Here is a 24406-nt window from a genome sequence, read left to right as displayed (position 1 = left end):
TATTTCTTGGAGGCTTTGTTCGTTTCTTTTTATTCTTTTTTCTCTAAACTTCTCTTCTTGCTTCATTTCATTCATTTGATCTTCAATCACTGATACCCTTTCTTCCACTTGATCGAATCAGCTACTGAAGCTTGTGCGTGCATCACATAGTTCTTGTGCCATGATTTTCAGCTCCATCAGGTCATTTAAGGACTTCTCTACACTGTTTTTTCTAGTTAGTCATTCGTCCAATCTTTTTTCAAGGTTTTTAGCTTGTTTGTGATGGGTTCGAACATCCTCCTTTAGCTTGGAGAAGCTTGTTATTACTGATCATCTGAAGCCTTCTTCTCTCAACTCGTCAATTCATTCTCTGTCCAGCTTTGTTCCATTGCTGGTGAGGAGCTGCATTCCTTTGGAGGAAAAGAGTCGCCCTGATTTTTAGAATTTTCAGCTATTCTGCTCTGGTTTCCCCCCATCTTTGTGGTTTTATCTACCTTTGGTCTTTGATGATGGTGATGTACAGATGAGGTTTTGGTGTGGATGTCCTTTCTGTTTGTTAGTTTTCCTTCTAACAGTCAGGACCCTCAGCTGCAGGTCTGTTGGAGTTTGCTGGAGGTCCACTCCAGACCCTGTTTGCCTGGGTATCACCAGGAGAGGCTGTAGAACTGCAGATACTGCAGAACAGCAAATGTTGCTGCCTGATCGTTTCTCTGAAAGCTTCATCTCAGAGGGGCACCCGGCTGTATGAGTTGTCAGTTGGCCCCTACTGGGCGGTGCCTCCCAGTTAGGCTTCTCAGGGGTCAGGGACCCACTTGAGGAGGCAGTCTGTCCATTCTCAGATCTCAGACTCCATGCTGGGAGAACCACTACTCTCTTCAAAGCTGTCAGACAGGGACGTTTAAGTCTGCAGAAGTTTCCGCTGCCTTTTGTTGAGCTATGCCCTGCCCCCAGAAGTGGAGTCTACAGAGGCAGGCAGGCCTCCTTGAGCTGTGGTGGGCTCCACCCAATTCGAGCTTCCCAGCCGCTTTGTGTACCTACTAAAGCTTCAGCAATAGCAGGCGCCCATCCCCCAGCCTCACTGCTGCCTTGCCATTCGATCTCAGACTGCTGTGCTAGCAGTGAGCAAAGCTCCGTGGGCGTGAGACCCTCCCAGCCATGCATGGGATATAATCTCCTGGTGTGCCATTTGCTAAGACTGTTGGAAAAGCACAGTATTAGGGTGGGAGTGACCCGATTTTCCAGGTGCCATCTGTCACGGCTTCCCTTGGCTAGAAAAGGGAATTCTCTGACCCCTCGCGCTTCCCAGGTGAGGCGGTGCCTCACCCTGGTTCGGCTCCCGGTCCGTGGGCTGCACCCACTGTCCTGTACCCACTGTCTGACAAGCCCCAGTGAGATGAACCTGGTACCTCAGTTGGAAATGCAGAAATCACCTGTGTTCTGCGTCACTCATGCTGGGAGCTATAGACTGGAGGTGTTCCTATTTGGCCATCTTGGAAACTCCCCCTAAACCTCTTTTCTTTATAAATTACCCAGTCTCTCAGGTAGTTCTTCATAGAAATGTGAGATCAGACTAATATAGTGTCTTTGCTGTATTTGGGGTGTTAGGACTCTCCGTTCTGTTTGACTATTTTTCCATACTTAGGTCAACAACACATTGTCTTGACTAATGAAGTTTGAAATCGGGTAGCAAAGGTTATCTAGCTTTGCTATTGTTTTTCAAGATTATTTTGCCTTTCCACATGCTTTGTATTTTTACATAAATGCTAGAACTAGCTTGTCAATTTAGAATTAGCTTATCAAGGAAGTTTGCTGATATTTTGACTGGGATTTCATTGAATATAAAGATCAATCTGTGGCGAGATTAATTCTTAAGAGTATTGAATCTATCCACTGACTTAAGAAAAGCTTTTGATGAAAATACAATTTCTTTTAATATTTGTCAGTGAGATAAGGTTGAACATAATTAAGATTTTCATTAACTTCAACAAGTCATGTCACTAGTTTATAATGTGTGCTTCATTATAGCAGTGTCTAAGCTTTGGTGAATATTATATTCCTGAATCCTAGTCTGGCTTTCTTAACTCCCTAGAAGATGTGCCAGAACCACAGTGCTAACCTTTTCCTAATAAAATTGTTTTTAGGAGCTCTTGAAACAACATCAAAGTGACACCTTGCAATTAGAAGAGCTGAGAAAAACCAAAGAGGTAAGCTTTTTCATCCTTTCCTGTGGACTTGGTATATTACAAACACACCAGTAAAATAACAAGCTGTCAGTATAATGGAATCGATGATAATTTCCCCAAAACCAGTAAGAAATGGAAGACCTAAAGCTGAGTTTACTGGATTCAATAGGTTAAAAAGAATTTTTGAAATTATCTGTAAAATAAAGCCAGTGGGTCTTTTTAAAGTCTGATTTGAACAAATAGATCAGCAATATACTATGTGATCTTCAATGTTGAATGACTTTCATTTCTAGCAAGGTTCAGACCACAAATGATCTTTCAGTTATAAAACACCAAGTTCTTCCCTTTGAGCTCTGAAAAGTATAAAACTGTCTCCTTTGAAACTCTGTCACCAAGCCCCTCCTTAAACTCTGAATGTACCTCACACATGATAACTTCCTCAGGGACTCTATTCTGGGGCAAATTATGGCAGTCTGTGGGAGACAACTGAAGAGGAGCTGTTCAAATCCACAAGGTGGTGTGTGATTCTTCCATCACTGAGAATTTGACTTGGATCCAGAATGGACACGTTTGAGAAAACATTAGTTATAAAGGCATTGTAAATGAATTCTATCTTAGAGCCCAGGCAGGGCTTCAGCATTATGGAAAGGCAAACAGACTGTGGTGTCCTACAAGTTCAAGAAATGGGCTTTGGAGGAAGATATATCCAGTGTATTGTAATAACTATTTTCATGAGCTTGTCTACGAATTCTGTCATTTGTGTCATGTCTGGGCCTGTTTCTCTTCATTGATTTTTCTCCTCATTTATGGTCATATTTCCTTGTTTGCATGCCTGGTAAGTTTGGCTTGGATGTCAGTCATTTTGGTGTTTACCTTGTTGGGTGCTGAATATTTTTATATTCCTTTAGATATTCTTAAGCTTTGCCCTGGGATGCAGTTAAGTTGCCTGGAAACAGTTTGATCCTTTCAAGCCTTGCTTTTTAAGCTTCATTGGGCAGAACTAAAGCAGTCTTTAGTGTGGAACGAATTTTCCCCACTATTGAGGTAATACCCTCTGAGTACTCGACACCACACCCTCTGTATGAGAAGGATTTTCTACTCTGCCTCGTGGGACCATGAACTATTCCCAGCCTTGTGTTGGCCCTGGGGATTGTTCCACCTGCTCCTCGCTGATGTTTCCTTCCTCTAACCTCGTCTCTTTCTATTTCTTCCCTACATCACTCCACCCCAGAGGCACTTGCCTCCTTGCTGTTCCCTTAACAGGCCAGGATGTTCCTACCTGGGGGTCTTTGATGTTCTCTCTTCCTGAAAAGCTCTTTCCCGGATATCCACATGACTAACTTCCTTTCCTCCTCCTGTTCTTTATTCAAATGCCACCTTCTCAGAAGGTGCCCGATTTAAGGGCTCCGCTCCCTGCCCAACACTTGCTTTTCTCCAAATGGGATGCCACTGGAGGTTTTTGAGGAGAGAGTATCATTTGGGAAAATAACTGTGGCAGCAATGTGAAGGAGAATCTGAAGAGGCAAAATGATGGGAGGCAGAACCTATTAGAAGGGTCACCTCCCCTTTACACCTCAACCTGACTTCTGCTCCAATCCCAGCCATGGAAACTGTTCTTGTTAAAATCACAAGTAAATTCCGAGTTGCCAAATCCAAGGAATGCTTCACCTCACTGGACATGAGCAGTATCAGGTGCGATTGATCACTCTCTCCTTGCAACATTCACCTGTCTTAGCTTTCATGGGCTTCTGGTGTTTCCTTCACCTCATTGGTCACACCTTCTCAATCTCCTTTACTAGAACTAGAACTCTGCTTAAAACCCTTCAATGGCACCCCACTGTTCTCCCACCTACTTTCTAAGTCCTGGAGTATTTTGAGGCTTGTTCCCAGGCCCCACTTATCTTCTTTATCTCCCGTTTCTCCTTTGGTGAGCTCATCTGTTCACACAGATGTAAAAGCCATCTCTGTACTGATAACTTGGGTTGATACCTCCAGCCTTGCCTCTCTCCTGAGCTCCAGGCTTGTACATCCAACTGCCCATTTGACATTTCAACATAGGTGACATACAGACACCTCAAAATTAACATGCCCAGTTCCACACTCTCAATTTTCCACCAGAGATTTAGCCCCCAAATTGTCAACTCCCTCAGCTGTTCTAAGCCTAGACCTGAAGTCATCCTTGATTTCTTCTTTCCTTTCACTCTCCCAAATTCAACCCAGCAGCCTCAGCCGATCCTCTATAACATAATCCAAATTCATCCACGTCCCTCCAACTCTGTTGTCACCTTACCCTAGTCCATTATTTCTCACCTACACGACTGTAGTATTCTCCTCCTTAGTTCCGTTGCTTTCCCTCTTGCCTTTCCAATCCATCCCCATGGAGCATAATGTAAACAGTAAGATACGTGCATTCACTTCTCTGCTTAAAACCCTTCAGTAGGTCCCCATTGTTCTTAGGTTACCTTGTCCTCTCAGGTGCCACCAGGCTTCCCTGTATTTCCTCACCATGGCCCTCTATCCTTACTATCTCTATTCCAGCCATATTGGTGTTCCTTTGGGTCCTCAAACAGAATGAGAATTTTGCATTTTTTTATTATACTGTAAGTTTTAGGGTACATGTGCATAATGTACAGGTTTCTTACATATATATACATGTGCCATGTTGGTGTGCTGCACCCAGTAACTCGTCATTTAACATTAGGTATATCTCCTAACGCTATCCCTCCCCCCTCCCCCCACCCCACAACAGGCCCCGGTGTGTGATGTTCCCCTTCCTGTGTCCACGTGTTCTCATTGTTCAATTCCCACCTCTGAGCAAGAACATGTGGTGTTTGGTTTTTTGTCCTTGCAATAGTTTGCTCAGAATGATGGTTTCCAGCTTCATCCATGTCCCTACCAAGGACATGAGCTCATCATTTTTTATGGCTGCATAGTATTCCATGGTGTATATGTGCCACATTTTCTTAATCCAGTCTATCATTGTTCGACATTTGGGTTGGTTCCAAGTCTTTGCTATTGTGAGTAGTGCCGCAATAAACATACGTGTGCATGTGTCTTTATAGCAGCATGATTTATAATCCTTTGGGTATATACCCAGTAATGGGATGGCTGGGCCAAATGGGATTTCTAGTTCTAGATCCCTGAGGAATCGCCACACTGACTTCCACAATGGTTGAACTAGTTTACAGTCCCACCAACAGTGTAAAAGTGTTCCTATTTCTCCACATCCTCTCCAGCACCTTTTGTTTCCTGACTTTTTAATGATCGCCATTCTAACTGGTGTGAGATGGTATCTCATGGTGGTTTTGATTTGCATTTCTCTGATGGCCAGTGATGATGAACATTTTTTCATGTGTCTTTTGGCTGCATAAATGTCTTCTTTTGAGAAGTGTCTGTTCATATCCTTTGCCCACTTGTTGATGGGGTTGTTTGTTTTTTTCTTGTAAATTTGTTTGAGTTCATTGTAGATTCTGGATATTAGCCCTTTGTCAGATGAGTAGGTTGCAAAAATTTTCTCTCATTCTGTAGGTTGCTTGTTCACTCTGATGGTAGTTTCTTTTGCTGTGCAAAAGCTCTTTAGTTTAATTAGATCCCATTTGCCAATTTAGGCTTTTCTTGCCATTGCTTTTAGTGTTTTAGACATGAAGTCCTTGTCCATGCCTATGTCCTGAATGGTATTGCCTAGATTTTCTTCTAGGGTTTTTATGGTTTTAGGTCTAACATTTAAGTCTTTGATCCATCTTGAATTAATTTTTGTATAAGGTGTAAGGAAGGGATCCAGTTTCAGCTTTCTACATATGACTAGCCAGTTTTCCAAGCACCATTTATTAAATAAGGAATCCTTTCCCCATTTCTTGTTTTTGTCAGGTTTGTCAAAGATCAGATAGTGTAGATATATGGCATTATTTCTGAGGGCTCTGTTCTGTTCCATTGGTCTATATCTCTGTTTTGGTACCAGTACCATGCTGTTTTGGTTACTGTAGACTTGTAGTATAGTTTGAAGTCAGGTAGCAAGATGCCTCCAGCTTTGTTCTTTGGCTTAGGATTGACTTGACAATGCGGGCTCTTTCTGGTTCCAGATGAACTTTAAAGTAGTTTTTTCCAATTCTGTGAAGAAAATCATTGGTAGCTTGATGGGGATGGCATTGAATCTGTAAATTACCTTGAGCATTATGGCCATTTTCACGATGTTGATTCTTCCTATCCATGAGCATGGAATGTTCTTCCATTTGTTTGAATCCTCTTTTATTTCGTTGAGCAGTGGTCAACGAAGAGGTCCTTCCCATCCCTTGTGAGTTGGATTACTAGGTATTTTATTCTCTTTGAAGCAATTGTGAATGGGAGTTCACTCATGATTTGGCTCTCTGTTTGTCTGTTATTGGTGTATAGGAATGCTTGTGATTTTTGCACATTGATTTTGTATCCTGAGACTTTGCTGAAGTTGCTTATCAGCTTAAGGAGATTTTGGGCAGAGATGATGGGGTTTTCTAGATAAACAATCATGTCATCTGCAAACAGGGACAATTTGACTTCCTCTTTTCCTAATTGAATACCCTTTATTTCCTTCTCCTGCCTGATTGCCCTGGCCAGAACTTCCAACACTATGCTGAATGGGAGTGGTGAGAGAGGGCATCCCTGTCTTTTGCCAGTTTTCAAAGGGAATGCTTCCAGTTTTTGCCCATTCAGTATGATATTGGCTGTGGGTTTGTCATAGATAGCTCTTATTATTTTGAGATACGTCCCACCAATACCTAATTTATTGGGAGTTTTTAGCATGAAGGGTTGTTGAATTTTGTTGAAGGCCTTTTCTGCATCTATTGAGATAATCATGTGGTTTTTGTCATTGGTTCTGTTTATATGCTGGATTACGTTTATTGATTTGTGTATGTTGAACCAGCCTTGCATCCCAGGGATGAAGCCCACTTGATCATGGTGGATAAGCTTTTTGATGTGATCCTGGATTCAGTTTGCCAGTATTTTATTGAGGATTTTTGCATCGATGTTCATCAGGGATATTGGTCTAAAATTCTCTTTTTTTGTTGTGTCTCTGCCAGGCTTTGGTATCAGGATGATGCTGGCCTCATAAAATGAGTTAGGGAGGATTCCCTCTTTTTCTATTGATTGCAATAGTTTCAAAGGAATGGTACCAGCTCCTCATTGTACCTCTGGTAGAATTCGGCTGTGAATCCATCTGGTCCTGGACTTTTTTTGGTTAGTAAGCTATTAATTATTGCCTCAATTTCAGAGCCTGTTATTGGTCTATTCAGGGATTCAACTTCTTCCTGGTTTAGTCTTGGGAGGGTGTATGTGTCCAGGAATTTATCCATTTCTTCTAGATTTTCTACGTTATTTGCATAGAGGTGTTTATAGTACTCTCTGATGGTAGTTTGTAGTTCTGTGGGATCGGTGGTGATATCCCCTTTATCATTTTTTATTGCGTCTATTTGATTCTTCTCTCTTTTCTTCTTTATTAGTCTTGCTAGCAGTCTATCAATTTTGTTGATCTTTTCAAAAAACCAGCTCCTGGGTTCATTGACTTTTTGAAGGGTTTTTTGTGTCTCTATCTCCTTCAGTTCTGCTCTGATCTTAGTTATTTCTTGCCTTCTGCTAGCTTTTGAATGTGTTTGCTCTTGCTTCTCTAGTTCTTTTAATTATGATGTTAGGGTGTCAATTTTAGATCTTTCCTGCTTTCTCTTGTGGGCATTTAGTGCCATAAATTTCCCCTACACACTGCTTTAAATGTGTCCCAGAGATTCTGGTATGTTGTGTCTTTGTTCTCACTGGTTTCGAAGAACATCTTTATTTCTGCCTTCATTTCATTATGTACCCAGTAGTCATTCAGGAGCAGGTTGTTCAGTTTCCATGTAGTTGTGTGGTTTTGAGTGAGTTTCTTAATCTTGAGTTCTAGTTTGATTGCACTGTGGTCTGAGAGACGGTTTGTTGTGACTTCTGTTCTTTTACATTTGCTGAGGAGTGCTTTACTTCCAACTATGTGGTCAATTTTGGAATACGTGTGATGTGGTGCTGAGAAGAATGTATATTCTGTTGATTTGGGGTGGAGAGTTCTGTAGATGTCTATTAGGTCTGCTTGGTGCAGAGCTAGTTCAATTCCTGGATATCATTGTTAACTTTCTGTCTCCTGGAACTGTCTAATGTTGACAGTGGGGTGTTAAAGTCTCCCATTATTATTGTGTGGGAGTCTAAGTCTTTTTGTAGGTCTCTAAGGACTTACTTTATGAATCTGGCCGCTCCTGTATTGGGTGCATATATATTTAGGATAGTTAGCTCTTCTTGTTGAATTAATCCCTTTACCATTATGTAATGGCCTTCTTTGTCTCTTTTGATCTTTGTTAATTGAAAGTCTGTTTTATCAGAGACTAGTATTGCAACCCCTGCCTTTTTTTGTTTTCCATTTGCTTGGTAGATCTTCCTCCATCCCTTTATTTTGAGCCTCTGTGTGTCTCTGCATGTAAGGTGGGCTTCCTGAATACAGCACACTGATGGGTCTTGACTCTTTATCCAATTTGCCAGTCTGTGTCTTTTAATTGGAGCATTTAGCCCATTTACATTTAAGGTTAATATTGTTATGTGTGAATTTGATCCTGTCATTCTGATGTTAGCTGGTTATTTTGCTCGTTAGTTGATGCAGTTTCTTCCTAGCCTCAATGGTCTTTACAATTTGACATGTTTTTGCAGTGGCTGGTACCGGTTTTTCCTTTCCATGTTTAGTGTTTCCTTCAGGAGCTCTTTTAAGGCAGGCCTGGTGTGACCAAATCTCTCAGCATTTGCTTGTCTGTAAAGTATTTTATTTCTCCTTCAGTCATGAAGCTTAGTTTGACTGGATATGAAATTCTGGGTTGAAAATTCTTTTCTTTAAGAATGTTGAATATTGGCCCCCACTCTCTTCTGGCTTGTAGAGTTTCTGCTGACAGATCCGCTGTTAGTCTGATGGGCTTCCCTTTGTGGGTAACCCGAGCTTTCTCTCTGGCTGCCCTTAACATTTTTTCCTTCATTTCAACTTTGGTGAATCTGACAGTTATGTGTCTTGGAGTTGCTCTTCTCGAGGAGTATCTTTATGGTGTTCTCTGTATTTCCTGAATCTGATTGTTGGCCTGCCTTGCTAGGTTGGGGAAGTTCTCCTGGATAATATTCTGCAGAGTGTTTTCCAACTTGGTTCCATTCTCCCTGTCACTTTCAGGTACACCAATCAGACGTAGATTTGGTCTTTTCACATAGTCCCATATTTCTTGGAGGCTTTGTTCATTTCTTCTTATTCTTTTTTTTCTAAACTTCTCTTCTTGCTTCATTTCATTCATGTGATCTTCCATCACTGATACCCTTTCTTCCAGTTGATCGAATCGGCTACTGAGGCTTGTGCATTTGTCACATAGTTCTTGTGCCATGGTTTTCAGCTCCATCAGGTCCTTTAAGGACTTCTCTGCATTGGTTATTCTAGTTAGCCATTCGTCTAATCTTTTTTCAAGGTTTTTAACTTCTTGGCCATGAGTTCGAACTTTCTCCTTTAGCTCAGAGTAGTTTGATCATCTGAAGCCTTCTTCTCTCAACTCGTCAAAGTCATTCTCCGTCCAGCTTTGTTCTGTTGCTGGCAAGGAGCTGCATTCCTTTGGAGGGGGAGAGACACTCTGATTTTTAGAATTTTCAGTTTTTCTGCTCTGTTTTTTCCCCATCTTTGTGGTTTTATCTACCTTTGGTCTTTGATGACAGTGACGTACAGATGGGGTTTTGGTGTGGATATCCTTTCTGTTTGTTAGTTTTCCTTCTAACAGTCAGGACCCTCAGCTGCAGGTCTGTTGGAGTTTGCTGGAGGTCCACTCCAGACCCTGTTTGCCTGGGTATCAGCAGCGGAGGCTGCAGAACAGCAGATATTGGTGAACAGCAAATGTTGCTGTCTGATTGTTCCTCTGGAAGTTTTGTCTCAGAGGAGTACCCAGCCGTGTGATGTGTCAGTCTGCCCCTACTGGGGGGTGCCTCCCAGTTAGGCTACTCAGGGGTCAGGGACCCACTTGAGGAGGCAGTCTGTCCATTCTCAGATCTCAAGCTGCATGCTGGGAGAACCACTACTCTCTTCAAAGCTGTCAGACAGGGACATTTAAGTCTGCAGAGGTTTCTGCTGCCTTTTGTTTGGTTATGCCTGCCCCCAGAGGTGGAGTCTACAGAGGCAGGCAGGCCTCCTTGAGCTGCGGTGGGCTCCACCCAGTTCGAGCTTCCTGGCCACTTTGTTTACCTACTCAATCCTCAGCAATGGTGGGCGCCCCTCCACCAGCCTCACTGCCGCCTTGCAGTTTGATCTCAGACTGCTGTGCTAGCAATGAGCAAGGCTCCGTGGGCGTAGGACCTTCCGAGCCAGGCATGGGATACAATCTTCTGGTGTGCCGTTTGCTAAGACTGTTGGAAAATGCAGTATTAGGGTGGGAGTGACCTGATTTTCCAGGTGCCATCTGTCACCCCTTTCCTTGGCTAGGAAAGGGAATTCCCTGACCCCTTGCACTTCCCGGGTGAGGCAATGCCTCGCCCTGCTTCGGCTCATGCTCAGTGCACTGCACCCACTGTCCTGCACCCACTGTCTGACAATCCCCAGTGAGATGAACACGATACCTCAGTTGGAAATGCAGAAATCATACATCTTCTGCATCGCTCACACTCAGAGCTGTAGACTGGAGCTGTTCCTATTCGGCTGTCTTGGCTCCACCCCTGAGCATTTTGCATTCTAAGGACCTTTGCACAGGCTTCTATTCATTCTTTAGTGGAAGTTTGTGTGTTTGTTTCAAGAAGCTACTTTTTAGAGCAGTTTTAGGTTTACAGAAAAATTGAGCAGAAAGTACAGAGAGTTCCCATATACTACCCCACCCCACCCTACCCCACCACTAGTTTCCTTTATTATTAGTATCTTGCATTGGGATGGCATATTAGTTGCAATTGATGAGCCAATGTGGATGCATTCTTATTAACTAAAGTCCATAGTTTACATGAGGGTTCTCTCTTTGTGTTGTACATTCTGTGGGTTTTGCCTAATATGTCATGTCATGTATCCACCATTATAGTGTCATATAGAATAGTTTCACTGCTCTAAAAGTGCCCTCTATCCCACCTATTCATCCCTCCCTTCCCCTCCAAATCCCTAGAAACCACTAATCTTTTTTATGTCTCTATAGTTTTGCCTTTTCCAGAGTGTCATATAGTTGGAATCGGTAGTAGGTATTTAATAAAGACTTGCTTAGTGAATGAATAACTGATTGCCATTGGAACCATTCATATGAGCTCTGGTGAGGCTGAAGAGAAGGATATAGATGGGTGACACAGAGAGGAGGCAGGACTGACAGGGTGTGAGTGGCCATGAGTGATGCAAAAGTAGCTCAGGTTGCTCCCTTTCATCATAGTCCAGGTGCTCTGGAGAAGAGACTAAATAAATAGACATTGGCATGATGTCCTGCAACAGCTTCTTCTTATGCAGGTCATGGAGGAAGAATTGCATGCACAAGCCCTTATCCTAGAGTCACTGAACACAAACCTCTACTATACCCAGTTGGAACTCCAGAAAGAGGTGAGTCCCTACTGGAGTGGGGATGGGGGTTGGGGGAAGAACCCAGGTCTCCATCCAGCTCTGCCATATAGCTCGGCCCTGGATGGCTCTGGGTTGGGGAAGATGGCTATTAAAATGTATGTCTTTCAGAAAGCTATAGTGGGAAATCTGGAGAAAATGCTTCAAACCAAGTTTGCTGAAGCTGAAGAAAAGTATAAGCACACCATACAGATCCTGACGGAAGAGAACATTCATCTGAAGTGCGGCTGCTGCTGAAAAAGACATAGCTGAGTTCTCTTTAGGAGTGGGAAGGAGTTTGAATGAGGAATGGGTTAGGAAGATAGACCAACTGCTCCCTAGTTATGTCAAGGCACAGGTGTTTTCGGGAGGGAGGTATGTCACTCTAGGCCAGTGACACAAAGCCAGATAGTTCACTTGAGGTGGAGTGGAGATGTGTCTATACTTCTCCCATTCACCTGTGTCCTTGTTTCTATGCAAAACAACACAGGACATTTGTCTCCCAGTTTCTGAGTTTGCTCAGTTCTATGACTGAGGGTGGTTTTTAAATCCATCTCCCCTGGGAGTCTGATGGTCTTGCCATTACATGCAGCTGCTTCTGGTTCCCATGGAAATCACCTTTGGATCAGAAGGTGTACTGTTACCTGAAGCTGCATCTGAAATCATTAAAATAAATTTTGGTCAATACTTTAATAGAAGAAAGTTATTTATTGCATTGATTTAGTAGAAAATTCCTCATATAGGACTTTAGTCACCTGAACACCATACCTCACTAAATTCAAAACCACTGCAAGTAATGAGTGAGAGACTGCTGTGGTGAAGGAACGAAGGCACATTTCTCTCCCTGCACTCCAAATATCCTATACCCTTTCTAGCTTTTGAGTTGACATTGATACATCTTTCCTTTCTTTTTACAGGCAAAAGATAATTTCTAAGAATGAAGAAATTTGTGAAGGATGTTCTGGGAGATTGGTCTCTATTACTGTTTCTAAGGATGATTCTGACACTGTGCAAGATGGTAGCAAGAAAGGACAAGAATCATAAACAAAAAGTTGCTCTGCATTGTTGAAGATGGTTGGCACACCATTTCTGTAGGCCCAGGAAACTCCTGGGAGGGTTTTCTTGAGAAAATGCATATAATGAGTTTAGTTCTTGGGTTGCTCTGACTCTCTGAATGGCTGAAAATGTTTGAATTCTCATCTGAATTTCGCAGCTTATCACGGACTCTTCATTGAAAAATGATGCTCTCCACACTGGGAGCTGAGCTTTCTCTGAGTTTTGTACTATTTTTCTTCTACCTTTACGTATTTCGTTAGAAAGAAACTGATTTGAAGGCCTTCTTCCTATTGAACTTTTACTATATTTGGGAGGTGTACCTTTGTCCCCTGGGGCATTTAGGTAGCAAAAAAAGATGATGTGTTGATTTTACTCTAAAATATTTTTCTCTCACACCCATGTCCCCTACTTCCCTACCTCTCAATCATGTTCCCTAACCTATGACTTAGGAAGGGTTTCTGATGATTCTTAACCCCTCCTCTGGACCATCACCAGAATTCAGACACCCACAGGGCAGGCAACATAAATAAGTGAAGTGGGCTAGACATAAGGAAAACAATTGCCCAAGCACAGTGATAAGTGGCAACCAACAGCAGCCTCAGTAGAGGGGCTTGGGCAGGGCTGGGGCACAGCGGATGGGGAAGAGTGACCCACAGAGCACTGTCCCATCTGAAGAAGGTGCTTCTCAGACCTTTGCCATGCAAAAGCATGAGGTCAATATTGTCAGATAGTATGATTTTTTAAAAGAAGTTATTCTGGTTTTTATGTGATATCTCCTAATTTTTAAACATTGACAACAAATTTTAAAAATACAACTGTGTGTGCCGATCATGGGAGACTCAAGTAGAACATGTCTGTAGTCCAGATGTTTTCCACCTGTGAGATGTCATTGGCAGAAACCAAAACCAAACACAAAAAATCTCCAAGGAGCAATAAGATCAAATTATATTTTATTCTATTAAAAAATGTTTTTGAAAAAAGATACTTAAATTTTAAAGATAACTTAATTCCTAATGATTTAAAATAATCCAAGCAGAGATGAAAGAGCAAATGCAAATGCATAAAAAGACCCCAGAGCATTGTTAGCAAAAAGCAAATATAGTTAGCCAAGCATATATACATCATAAAAGCAATAAGAAGGCATAAAGCAAGTTTGGGGAGAGCTTATTTAAAACTTGTAAAATCATCTGAATTTTTAAAAGATTTCAAACAAATTTTGTTTTATTAAAAAAAAAATTTTTTTTGAGACGGGGTCTTGTTCTGTCACCCAAGCTTGAGTGCAGTGGTGTGAACATGGCTCACTGCAGCCTTGACCTCTTGGGTTCAAGCAATCCTCCCACCTCAACCTCCTAAAGTGCTGGGATTATAGACATGAGCCACCATATGTGGCTGTTTTCTGATTTTTTTAATGTGGTAGTGTGGAATTTAGCTTTGAAAGAGAATTAAAGTTAATAGAATATTAACAGTGGGCTTATAGTTGATAGATAACAATCTGAATCATAAGCCCTCTATATTCATAGCTGGATTTTGTATGTGTCTGGTATTTATTGCCACCAGCTAAAAACATTCCCAAAGCCTTAAGCATAAGAGAAAGGAGACACTGTTATTGTTGTTAATATCCTATTTAACTTTAGCTCTTATAAAAAAGTGCAAAACAATTAATAAAGTAGAAAATCTAGAAAATTAGTAAATAAACATAGTGTTATATATCTAAATAGTACCATCAGCCAGGCGCGGTGGCTCACGCCTGTAATCCTAGCACTTTGGGAGGCCGAGGCGGGTGGATCACGAGGTCAGGAGATCAAGACCACCCTGGCTAACACAGTGAAACCCTGTCTCTACTAAAAATATTTTTTAAAAATTAGCCAGGTGTGGTGGAGGGCCCCTGTAGTCCCAGCTACTCGGGAGGCTGAGGCAGGAGAATGGCGTGAACCCGGGAGGCGGAGCTTGCGGTGAGCTGAGATCACGCCACTGCACTCCAGCCTGGGCGACAGAGCGAGATTCTGTCTCAAAAAAACAAAACAAAACAAAACAAACAAAATAGCACCATCAATCAGAAGGGAAGACAAGTTTTTTTCTTAGTGTGAAAGTAGGCTGAGGCATCTGTTTCCCCATGTTTTTCTTGTCATCCTTGTTGCTTACTTCATAGTTCACTTCAGTCAGGATGGTGAGAATATCATCGCCTCTGAAATACATCACATAACATTGTGACTGTCTGTGGGGGAAAGCAACTGATGAACTGTCTCCTCTGCTGTGCTCAGAGATAGTTCTGTAGTTCTTTCTCTCAAAATATCAGTCATTTGAAACAATAAGTTGCGAAACCAAGACCTACCCCAGCTTTCCTGGTAAATGGGTTGTCTCGGAGCTTAATAACTTACTTTTGGTTTATTCAGGAACTCTTTTGACCATCAGAAACCTCGGTGTCAGTATTAGAGTTGGTTTCTTTCTCTCCTGACCTGTGTGTCTCTCACTCTTCTCCACGTTACTTGGCTCCCCATTGCTTCAATGCCCCCCAATACTCTCTGCCTCGAATTGACATCGCATCTGCGGATTCATCTTTGATGCAATTAAACTTAAGGCAAGTGAAAGTATAACGTCTCCTGCAGCTACTCCCACCTTCTTCTCACCAGGATCTCTTAGCATTTTTGTTAGGCAACCTCTTCTTCTACCTTGGTAGCTAGCCGCGGAAACCTTGCAGGATTCATGATCTAAGTTACGAAATCTAAGTTAGATTCATGATCTAAGTTACGGGAAATTCTCACTCTTCATATACTCAAAACATGAAATACAGGGCTAGAAGGAACCTGCTATTTATCTCCCATAATGCACCAAGAGGTTTTGAGGATGGTTTGCTATTATAGAACTTTTGACAGAGTTGGAGGATGTTTAAACATTGAATTGGGTTACTGCCTTCTTGGAAGATTTCCAAAACTAGTTGAATTGGCTCAGTCATGTTTTGGCCTAAAGACAGAGAGCTGGACTATATGACTTTCCCATCCTTTCCTGCTCTGTGATACCCTGATTGTCCTTTGAGGTGCTGAATAAAGGAATAAAGCATCTCAGCTTTTCCATCTATAAACTAAGGATGTTAACACTTGCCACTCTCCCACTTTGTAACTGACCTGGGAAATGCAGCTATGTGATCTACAGCTAGACATTTAGAGTTGAACGGAAACCACTCCCCTTGGACAGTTCTCTGACCTGTTAATGTGATCTAAATCACATAGCACTTTCTAATAGGCTCTGAATATGAGTAGATAGTAGTGGTGATGGAGTAGGGGGGGAAGGTAGTGTAACAGTGAGGAGGGCTGAGTAGGCAAAACTTACCGAGGACATCGCTCTCTCAGGCTCTGGCAAAGTGACTGGATGTACCAGGTTCCCTCTGCAGGGTTTCGGTAGGAAACACAGTTATTCACAGTGGCCATCCCCAGCAGAAAGTCAGCCTCATCCGGGATATATCTCGTTTGAGGTGATGATAAATCCATTTCTAAATAGGGTTGCTCCTCTGAATCAGTCTCAACAGGTATACCTTTCTGGTAGTTATCCCCCTGACAAGCCTGAATAAAAAACACTTTGGGTTTTCCAGCAAGGGAAGGGCACTTCAAACCAGTGAACTGAGATGTCAGCTCATAGATGGGGGCCTCCTGTCCATCAGTGCCGTAGATGATGCCCTTGTCTCCATGGGAGAGGATACAGCAGATGAAGCAGTCCATGTTACTGTGGTCCATGAGTTGGTAGATTTTCAAAATCTCATAGATTTGCTGTACCGTGCAGTCATCGTGGGGCTTGATCTCAAAATGAAGCTCTTCAAAGGTCGTGGTCAAAGCCCCTGAAAAGTGAAATTTGAACAGTCACGTTATACCACAGTAATTCACAGACCACAGCTGGAGAGCACAGTGGGCATAACATTGATAGATAAGAATTTGAACCAGAAATTCAAGAGCAAAACCCTCTATATTCGTAGCTGGATTCTGCAGGCTTCTAATATTTATTACCAGCTAAAAACATTCTCAAGCCCTGAAGCAAATGAGAAAGGAGAGAGTGTTATTGTTGGTCTGTTTTCTCTAGTAAACTAGTTTACAAGATGGGTAAGCTATCATTTAGGCTTACTACTGAACCAATTTTAAAAATGATTATATTATTTACATAATCAGAAAAAAAAAAACGATTTTTGAATAAAAGATCCAACTTATTTTATCCTAAACCTTCTCAAAATTATTTATGTATAGCAAAATAAAAGATATGAATTAATAAGATAGAACTAGAAGACCTTATACAAAAGGTTATCCCCTCTCTATCCCTCCCCATTACCTAGTCACATTCCATGAAGGCAACCACTTTCAGTTTTTAACTACTTTTTTTCACATTGACCTCCATTTTGTAATGAATTTGGGTACACTGCTAATTACTCATTTATAAATTTTAGACTTTCACATTGAGTTCTTATTATGGAGAATAAGCATTTGGTGCTCTTACTCAATTATTTACAAGTTTTGGTTGAATCCATAGTAATATTTTTATTTTTTTTAATTTTTTTTAGAAAAGGTCTCACTCTGTCACCCAGGCTACAGTGCAGTGTCACAATCTCAGCTCACTGCAACTTCTGCCCCCCAAGTTCAAGCAATTCTCCTGCCTCAGCCTCCCAAGCAGGTGGGACTACAGGCACGCACCACCACACCCAGCTAATTTTTGTATTTTTAGTAGAGACAGGGTTTCGCCATGTTAGCCAAGTTGGTCACAAACTCCCAGCCTCAAGTGACCCACCCACCTTGGCCTCCCAAAGTGCTGGGATTGTAGGCATGAGCCACCACCTCCGGCCCATAGTAATATTTCTATTATTAAGACTATGTAAACATAATGTTCTTTCATTATGTTTCCTTTCTTATTAACCTTTTTGCCTTTCCTGGAACTCGTAATTGTATTATTTTTTCATCTGCTTTGTTTCCTATATGCTTAACACTATTTTTTCTCCAAGTGCTCAATGGATCTGGCCAAAATCTTTCAACATTTTCAGGCTACTTGTCTGACTCATTTTTATTTCTTCCTGGAAAACTTTCCATCCAGAGCACTGCATCCTTCTGCTGTAATACCAACTGGCTGTTCCATAGGCCAGATGAATTCCTCTTCTCCTGGGACATCTCTCTGTCTCTTCCATAGTAGGTTCCCTGTTTCCTCCGTCTATGACTTCCTCTTTCTTATCAGTTTCCTTTGCTGGAGCATAACCATGAGAAGTACATTTTTTGAGCCCATGTATGAGTCTTTAATTTATAGAGTGCTATTTCCAAAAGCATTTTCCCTCAGAATTCCAAAGGCCTTTCTTCACAGTCTTTTAGCTTTCAGTGTTGCTAGAGAGAAGACTTTCCATTTCTGATACTTTACATATTTGGCTTACTTTTTTCTCTTTCCAGAAGCTTCTAGGGTATGATATGTTTGGAAGTGAATCTTAATCCATTATACCCTTTCAATCTGGAGATTGTGTCATTTCGTTCTTGGAAAGTTCCATTTCCCCTTTCTCTGTCCTTTCTTTCTGGAACTCTTATTGTCAAAAATTGGACATCCTTGATTTAGCTTCAAATTTTCTTATCTTTCACTCCTATTTTCTATTTTTGTCTTTTTATCCTCTTTCTTAGACTTTATCTTCTACTTTATTGAATTTTTCATTTTGGTGCTCAAATTTTTAATTTTCAAGGAGACTTGCTTGTTCTGTCCCTTTTTCATAACATCTTGTTCTTTCATGGACATTTAACTAACTCTCTAAGAATACTAAATGCCAATATTAAGCATTAAAAAAGGTTGCTTTTTTCTCAACATTATCTTTGTTTCATTCATATTCTGTTTCATGTTTTTCTTGTTGTTTGCATTGCCTCTCATTTATCTAGTAATTTATTTATTTATTTGAGACGGAGTCTTGCTCTGTCACCCAGGCTGGAGTGCAGTGGTACGATCTCAGCTCACTGCAACTTCCACCTCCCAGGTTCAAGTGATTCTTCTGCCTCAGCCTCTGTAGTAGCTGGGATTACAGGCACCTGCCACCATGCCTGGCTAATTTTTGTATTTTTAGTAGAGATGGGGTTTCACCATGTTGGTCAGGCTGGGCTTGAACTCCTGACCTCAGGCGATTCGCTTGCCTCGGCCTCCCAAAGTGCTGGATTTACGGTGGCGTGAGCCACCGTACCAAGCTACCTCTCTTTTGTATTAGAGCCTTTCTTCAAATGCCTGCTGACCTTTGGTTGTCCATTCATAAATTGACTAATTAGTCCATTAAAAAGTCGACTGAAAGCTCTGTGTGGATGTGGCTTGTTCTCTGAGGGATTTCATAGCAAGATGATTGGTTGGGGACCTGATCATTTCATTAGGAAACCTCCAGATGTCATTATCTGTATGTATTTTAGCTAGAGCTTTCAGCTTCTCCAGAGGTAAGTCTGTATCTGCTGCCAGTGTCTTGGAACCAAGTTGGTTTAGAGATCTGACTCCATGCCACCAGCAGGTTTTCTTCAGTCTCTCTGTGTTCAGTAAAATGCTTCATTGCTTCCTTTGCTGGGCCTGGCACACCGAAGTGTAGAGCCTCTCTGGTTCAATTTTATGAGAAAATAAACTTCCTGTTCCTTATGATGGTAGAATAAGAATAGTTGCTGGCTCTATGAGAGGGAGGTATGAATCAGAGGATTGTATAGGCTTATATAGGCTTTCAAAGAATCTTCCTGTTTTCTGCTCATTGCCTCACCTACACTTTGTACTTCCAATTGCTGAATTTTTCCAGGATTCTGTGGGCGTAAATAGGCTTGCCTCCTTTCTGTGTTCCCCTCTGTAATCAGGGAGGTTGTAGCTTTCTCTGTTAAGTCAATTACCTTGACTCTTTTTTTTCAACTCCCCCAAATTGTTGTAAACCTTTCATTAGCTATTGTCTCCTTTCCTGTTCTCTTGATCCTTGTTGGATTATTCCTTTTTTATTCCTTCTACAGCATTTTGTCCCTGTCAGCACATCAGAGCTAAACATAAGTCATCAGTCAAAAGGCAGTCTCAGCCAGGCGCAGTGGCTCACACCTGTAATCCCAGCACTTTGGGAGGCCGAGGTGAGTGGATCACCTGAGGTCAGGAGTTCGAGACCAGCCTGACCAACATGGTGAAACCCCATCTCTACTAAATACAATTAACTGGGTATGGTGGCACATGCCTGTAATCCCAGCTACTTGGGAGGCTGAGGCAGGAGAATCACTTGAACCTGGGAGGCAGAGGTTGCGGTGAGCCAAGATCATGCTATTGCACTCCAGCCTGGGCAACAGAGTGAGACTCTGTCTCAAAAAAAAAAAAAAGAAAAGAAAAAATACAGTCTAGCATTAGGAATAGAAAAAAATAACTGAAATGCAATAGGCCCTTGTTGATTTGGAAGCACTTTGGCAAGACTAATACAGTGTGTTGGTTCTGTGAAAAAAATTCTGATCCTTTGGAAATGTGGAATGTTGATTTAAAAAATGACTGTAAAGCAAGTCTGAAGGCACTGAAGCAGGACAGAAGGGAGTCTCTCAGGAGAAATGACTTCTGCAGCTGGGTCTCCTACTTTTACTCATTCAGCCTAAAACATAAGAACAGGAACAGAAAAAGCAGGACACACAGACTCGAATGCCTACCAGAGACTAGTCAATCATGGGCCAGTTATAAGAAAATGAGCTGCCAGAAATAGAAGCAAATGTTATTTTAATAGAAATGTTTTAATTTTAAAAGAATACAAATCAAGGGTCCAAAATATTTTTTTCAATACCAAGCGCATAGTGACGAATGATGTAATCAATGGACTTAATCTCTGTGCCTTTTTAAAGGCTTAGATTTGCTTAAATAAACAAATCAAATGTTAGCAAGGACCAGGTACAGGTGGCTGACACCTGTAATTCCAGCACTTTGGGAGGCCGAGGCAGGCGGATCACTTGAGGTCAGGAGTTCAAGACCAGCCTGGCCAATATGGCAAAACCCCATCTCTACTAAAAATACAAAAATTAGCCATGTGTGGTGGTGTGTGCCTGTAGTCCCAGCTACTTGGGAGGCTGAGGCAGGAGAATCACTTGAACCAGGGAGGTGGAGGCTGCAGTGAGCTGAGATCACACCACTGCACTCCAGCCTGGGCAACAGAGTGAGACTTTGTCTCAAAAAAAAAAAAAAAAAAGTTAATAGAGGCCATTACAGACTCCTGATGATTATAATCAGTCTACATTAATTTTCTAAACTTACCTCCATTTGCAAAACAAATCAATAATTGATGTTATGCCTGATAAACACTATTTCCAAAAGTTCTTTGATCAAATCAAAATTATTAATCTCTCAATGGTGATGGATGATTTTTATTTTTTGTTGTAGTCACTTTTTATATTCACATACTACAAATTGTTTTTTCATTTAACTCGTAAGTTCTTGATCTTAGCTTAATTTGGCTGAGCAAAAGAATTGCTAACCAGTTTAATATTTAATACTTGAAAATGCTATTTCTGTTAAGAACCCACAATTTCTGCTGCACTTAACAGCCCAACCTGTAAAAATGCAGCCTCTATAAGAGCTTTGATACCACAGCAATTTCATCGCCTAATACATTCCACAGAAGCGCTATGCATTTAGCTGAATTCAAAACAAAGCTTATTACTGCTTTTCATTATGTCTTTTAGTAAGATTTGATATTTTATATTTATACATACATTGCTTTTATTTAAAAAATTAATTTTTAAAAAAAGCAGGAAACTGATAAATGTATAAGAATGTTCTTTACCTCCACAGGGAAATATGTTTAAATCCGTTTTCTTGAAACATGGCCCTTTTGGTATAGCTTTTGTTCTCTCCCTTTTGATTTAAAAAAAAATAGGCATAAGAAATATTTTACTTTTCTCTTTTGGGTTCTACTGTACCTGCATCCAAGTGTGTTCCATTCCTGTCCCTAATGCTGTGAAGTTTGGGCACTTTCTCCCGTGCTTTTGCAAAATTGTGATTGTTGATGATCAGACAGTATCCCCGAGGTTTGCTTTTCATTTGGTAAACTTTGTCCAAAGTCTGGAAAACAAAAACCCAACCCAGGAGCTGACTCTGTGGGTCAAACACTAGAGATGTAAACAAACAACTCCCTAGTAAGAGGACTTGCTTTCCATTGCACCACCCCAACTCGGGGTCGTTTCCTCGAAGAACTAGTTTCTACCTATTTCCTTCACACAGGACCCCTCAGACTTCTGCCCCATCGTTGTAAAGTCAGTGTCCCAATACCTGGGCCTCCTGAGCACTTTGCACATATATTAATATTGTTGTCATCACATTGTATTATTGTTTGTTCTCATTTCTGCTTCCCATACTATACAGAAGACTCCTTGAGGTTCATAACATCTGTGCCAGGGACTACGGTGTATTAACTTGTGAGAGCTCAATCAAGAGTCACTGAATGAATGAATGTCTTTGGCTGCCCCCACGCCATGACTTGTGATTCTCTTGGCTGTCTACTGAACTCATCTGTGCTTCGTGGCTAACAGCTGAGGGTCTCCCATTCATGCATTGCACCGTGTGGTCCCAGGATTTTAAAGGTGATGGCTTAACCCAGCTCTCAGGACCACGGTGGCTGCTGGGAAGAGATGGGCTGGTCAGGGAGGTCCTGGCTACACTGTAGGTTATGGTATCCAAACTGTAGTACCTGATAGTACTGGCCAGGGATGGCGCTGTGTCCTATTCATTCTCCTAGGGCTGTTTCAGTACCGAGAAACTCAGCATTTAGTTGGAGGTCTGCGTAGCCCCTTGAGGTGGAGAAAAGGACTCCAGGCTAGGAAGCCCAATTCCTGCCTCTACTTCACCTTATGACTTTGGGCAAATAACCTGTTATCTTAATATGTTAACTCTAAGATATTAAATATTTGATTAAGTTTGTACCAAGTATGTTAAGTTTTTATTATTTACAGTTGTGTTCTAAGTATTTATTAAGCATATTAAGTGTATTTACTGAGATATTAAGACACTAAGATTTGGCCAGGCACGGTGGCTAGTACCTATAATCCCAGACTTTGGGAGGCCAAGACAGGAGGATTGCTTGAGGCCAGGAGTTTGAGACCTGGCTTGGCAACGTAGCAAGACCCCTGTCTCAATAAAACATTAAAAAAGGAAAAAGATACTAAGATTTACTAAGATATTAAGACAGTGTTTTTAGCTCTTCAGTGGGGACAATGCTTGTAGCATGCTATACTGTTTAGAAAGTACCACATTACTTGGGTTAATCCTTGACTTTCAGATGAAAGAGGTCTGGTAATTTTCTCAGGAGCCCACACTAGTGAATAATCTCTCTCAAGCCTACTTCAGATATTCAGGATTTCCTCTTCTTCCTACCATGAGGAGGAGCAAATCGGCTAATAAGTCAGGATGTATTTGGTGGATTGTTGATTACATAAAGAGAAGTTATTATGCCTAAAAATTACGTTTCTGCTGGTTCACTGAGACAAAAACACAGAGATGGCTAGATTATGAGAGTTTGCTGCTTACACCTCATCACAAAGGAGAAGCATTTTTGAAACATTAAGCTAAAGGAAAAGGCTTGGCTTTTTCCATTCCTGCTAGACTCTTTCTCCAAACCACTCCCCCATCCAGGCTGGCACGGCTGCTAGAAGATTTGGTAGGAGGCTTATTACCCCCTCCACCCTCCAACTATTCCAGTATCTTCATCTCGGGTCTTAAAATAAAATTCAAATGCATAGAAAACTGAAGGAGTCACATTTTTAAAATTAAGTCATATTTTTAACTTTTTTTGTGTGAATTTTTTCTACAGTTCTCAAAATTTTCAGTAAGTTTCTGCCCCTTATCAGTTTATCTGGCAGCAAAAAAAAAAAAAAAAAAAAAAAAGCTAACAAATTAAATAACTAGAATCTGTAACGTAAAAAGAAAAAGGATTTGGAGGTTTCCGTCTACCTGTGATTCACTATCCTGTTCTCTTGGAGAGTCCGAGATTGTCATTACCCCACACAACTCCTCCCCTGCAAACAACGAAGAGACACATCTAGAATGAGACATGGCAGGAAAGGTACACTGGTAATGAAATATGTAGCACATAGGACAACATAAGGTCTTTTTTAAGATGAAAATTCAAGCTGGGAACAGGGGCTCACGCCGGTAATCCCAGCACTTTGGGAGGCCAAGATGGGCAGATCACTTGAGGTCAGGAGTTCGAGACCAGCCTGGCCAACATGGTGAAACCCGGTCTCTACTAAAAGTACAAAAAAATTAGCCGGGCGTGGTGGTAGCCACCTGTAGTCCCAGCTACTCAGGAGGCTGAGGCAGGAGAATCACTTGAACTTGGGAGGTAGTGGTTGCAGTGAGCTGAGATCGCACTACTGCACTCCAGCCTGGGCAACAGAGTGAGACTCTGTCTCAAATAAATAAATGAAATAAAATGAAAATTCACAGACTGCCATGAATATAATCTCCTTTCAAGCCAGAGAGATTCTGGAAGCAGGGCAATTAACATGCTTCTGGAAACACAAGATCAAGTTGTCTCCTCGCCAAAGAGAAAAACATACCAAGAAATACCATAATTTTATATTGCTCCACATGGCCAGGTTGAATTTTTGTGGTATTTGTGAGATACTCATTAATAAAGCCACTAGCTCAGGATGAATTAATGATT

General features: G+C 41.4%; 2 protein-coding genes across 54 annotated transcripts in view; one reads left to right on the top strand and one right to left on the bottom strand.

The window, feature by feature from the left end:
* The window catches only part of FLACC1 (flagellum associated containing coiled-coil domains 1), a 75410-nt gene extending 62414 nt beyond the window's left edge, over positions 1-12996 (top strand). For 2 of the 7 annotated variants that reach the window (XM_016949342.4, XM_009443699.5), the window contains exons 12-15: positions 2121-2183; positions 11635-11724; positions 11854-11963; positions 12639-12996. In XM_016949342.4, the coding sequence (XP_016804831.1) occupies positions 2121-2183; positions 11635-11724; positions 11854-11963; positions 12639-12765 (390 nt within the window). In that variant the 3' untranslated portion in view covers positions 12766-12996. 7 annotated transcript variants of the gene reach the window in all.
* The window catches only part of CASP8 (caspase 8), a 55016-nt gene continuing 40257 nt past the window's right edge, over positions 9648-24406 (bottom strand). For 20 of the 47 annotated variants that reach the window (XM_054679219.2, XM_063791539.1, XM_063791541.1 and 17 more), the window contains 4 exons: positions 23692-23756; positions 21666-21807; positions 16105-16606; positions 13711-14962 (listed from right to left, as the gene is read on the bottom strand). In XM_054679219.2, the coding sequence (XP_054535194.1) occupies positions 14827-14962; positions 16105-16606; positions 21666-21807; positions 23692-23756 (845 nt within the window). In that variant the 3' untranslated portion in view covers positions 13711-14826. Of the gene's footprint in view, positions 12378-13710; positions 14963-15392; positions 15486-16104; positions 16607-21529; positions 21808-23691; positions 23757-24406 lie in introns of those variants that run through there. The other 27 variants (XR_010150198.1, XR_010150200.1, XR_010150201.1 and 24 more) reach the window with 6 other exon arrangements.

Source organism: Pan troglodytes, chromosome 13 (assembly GCF_028858775.2).
Source record: "Pan troglodytes isolate AG18354 chromosome 13, NHGRI_mPanTro3-v2.0_pri, whole genome shotgun sequence".
In the NCBI taxonomy this organism is placed as follows: domain Eukaryota; kingdom Metazoa; phylum Chordata; class Mammalia; order Primates; family Hominidae; genus Pan; species Pan troglodytes.
This window is presented reverse-complemented; position numbering and strand designations above follow the sequence as displayed.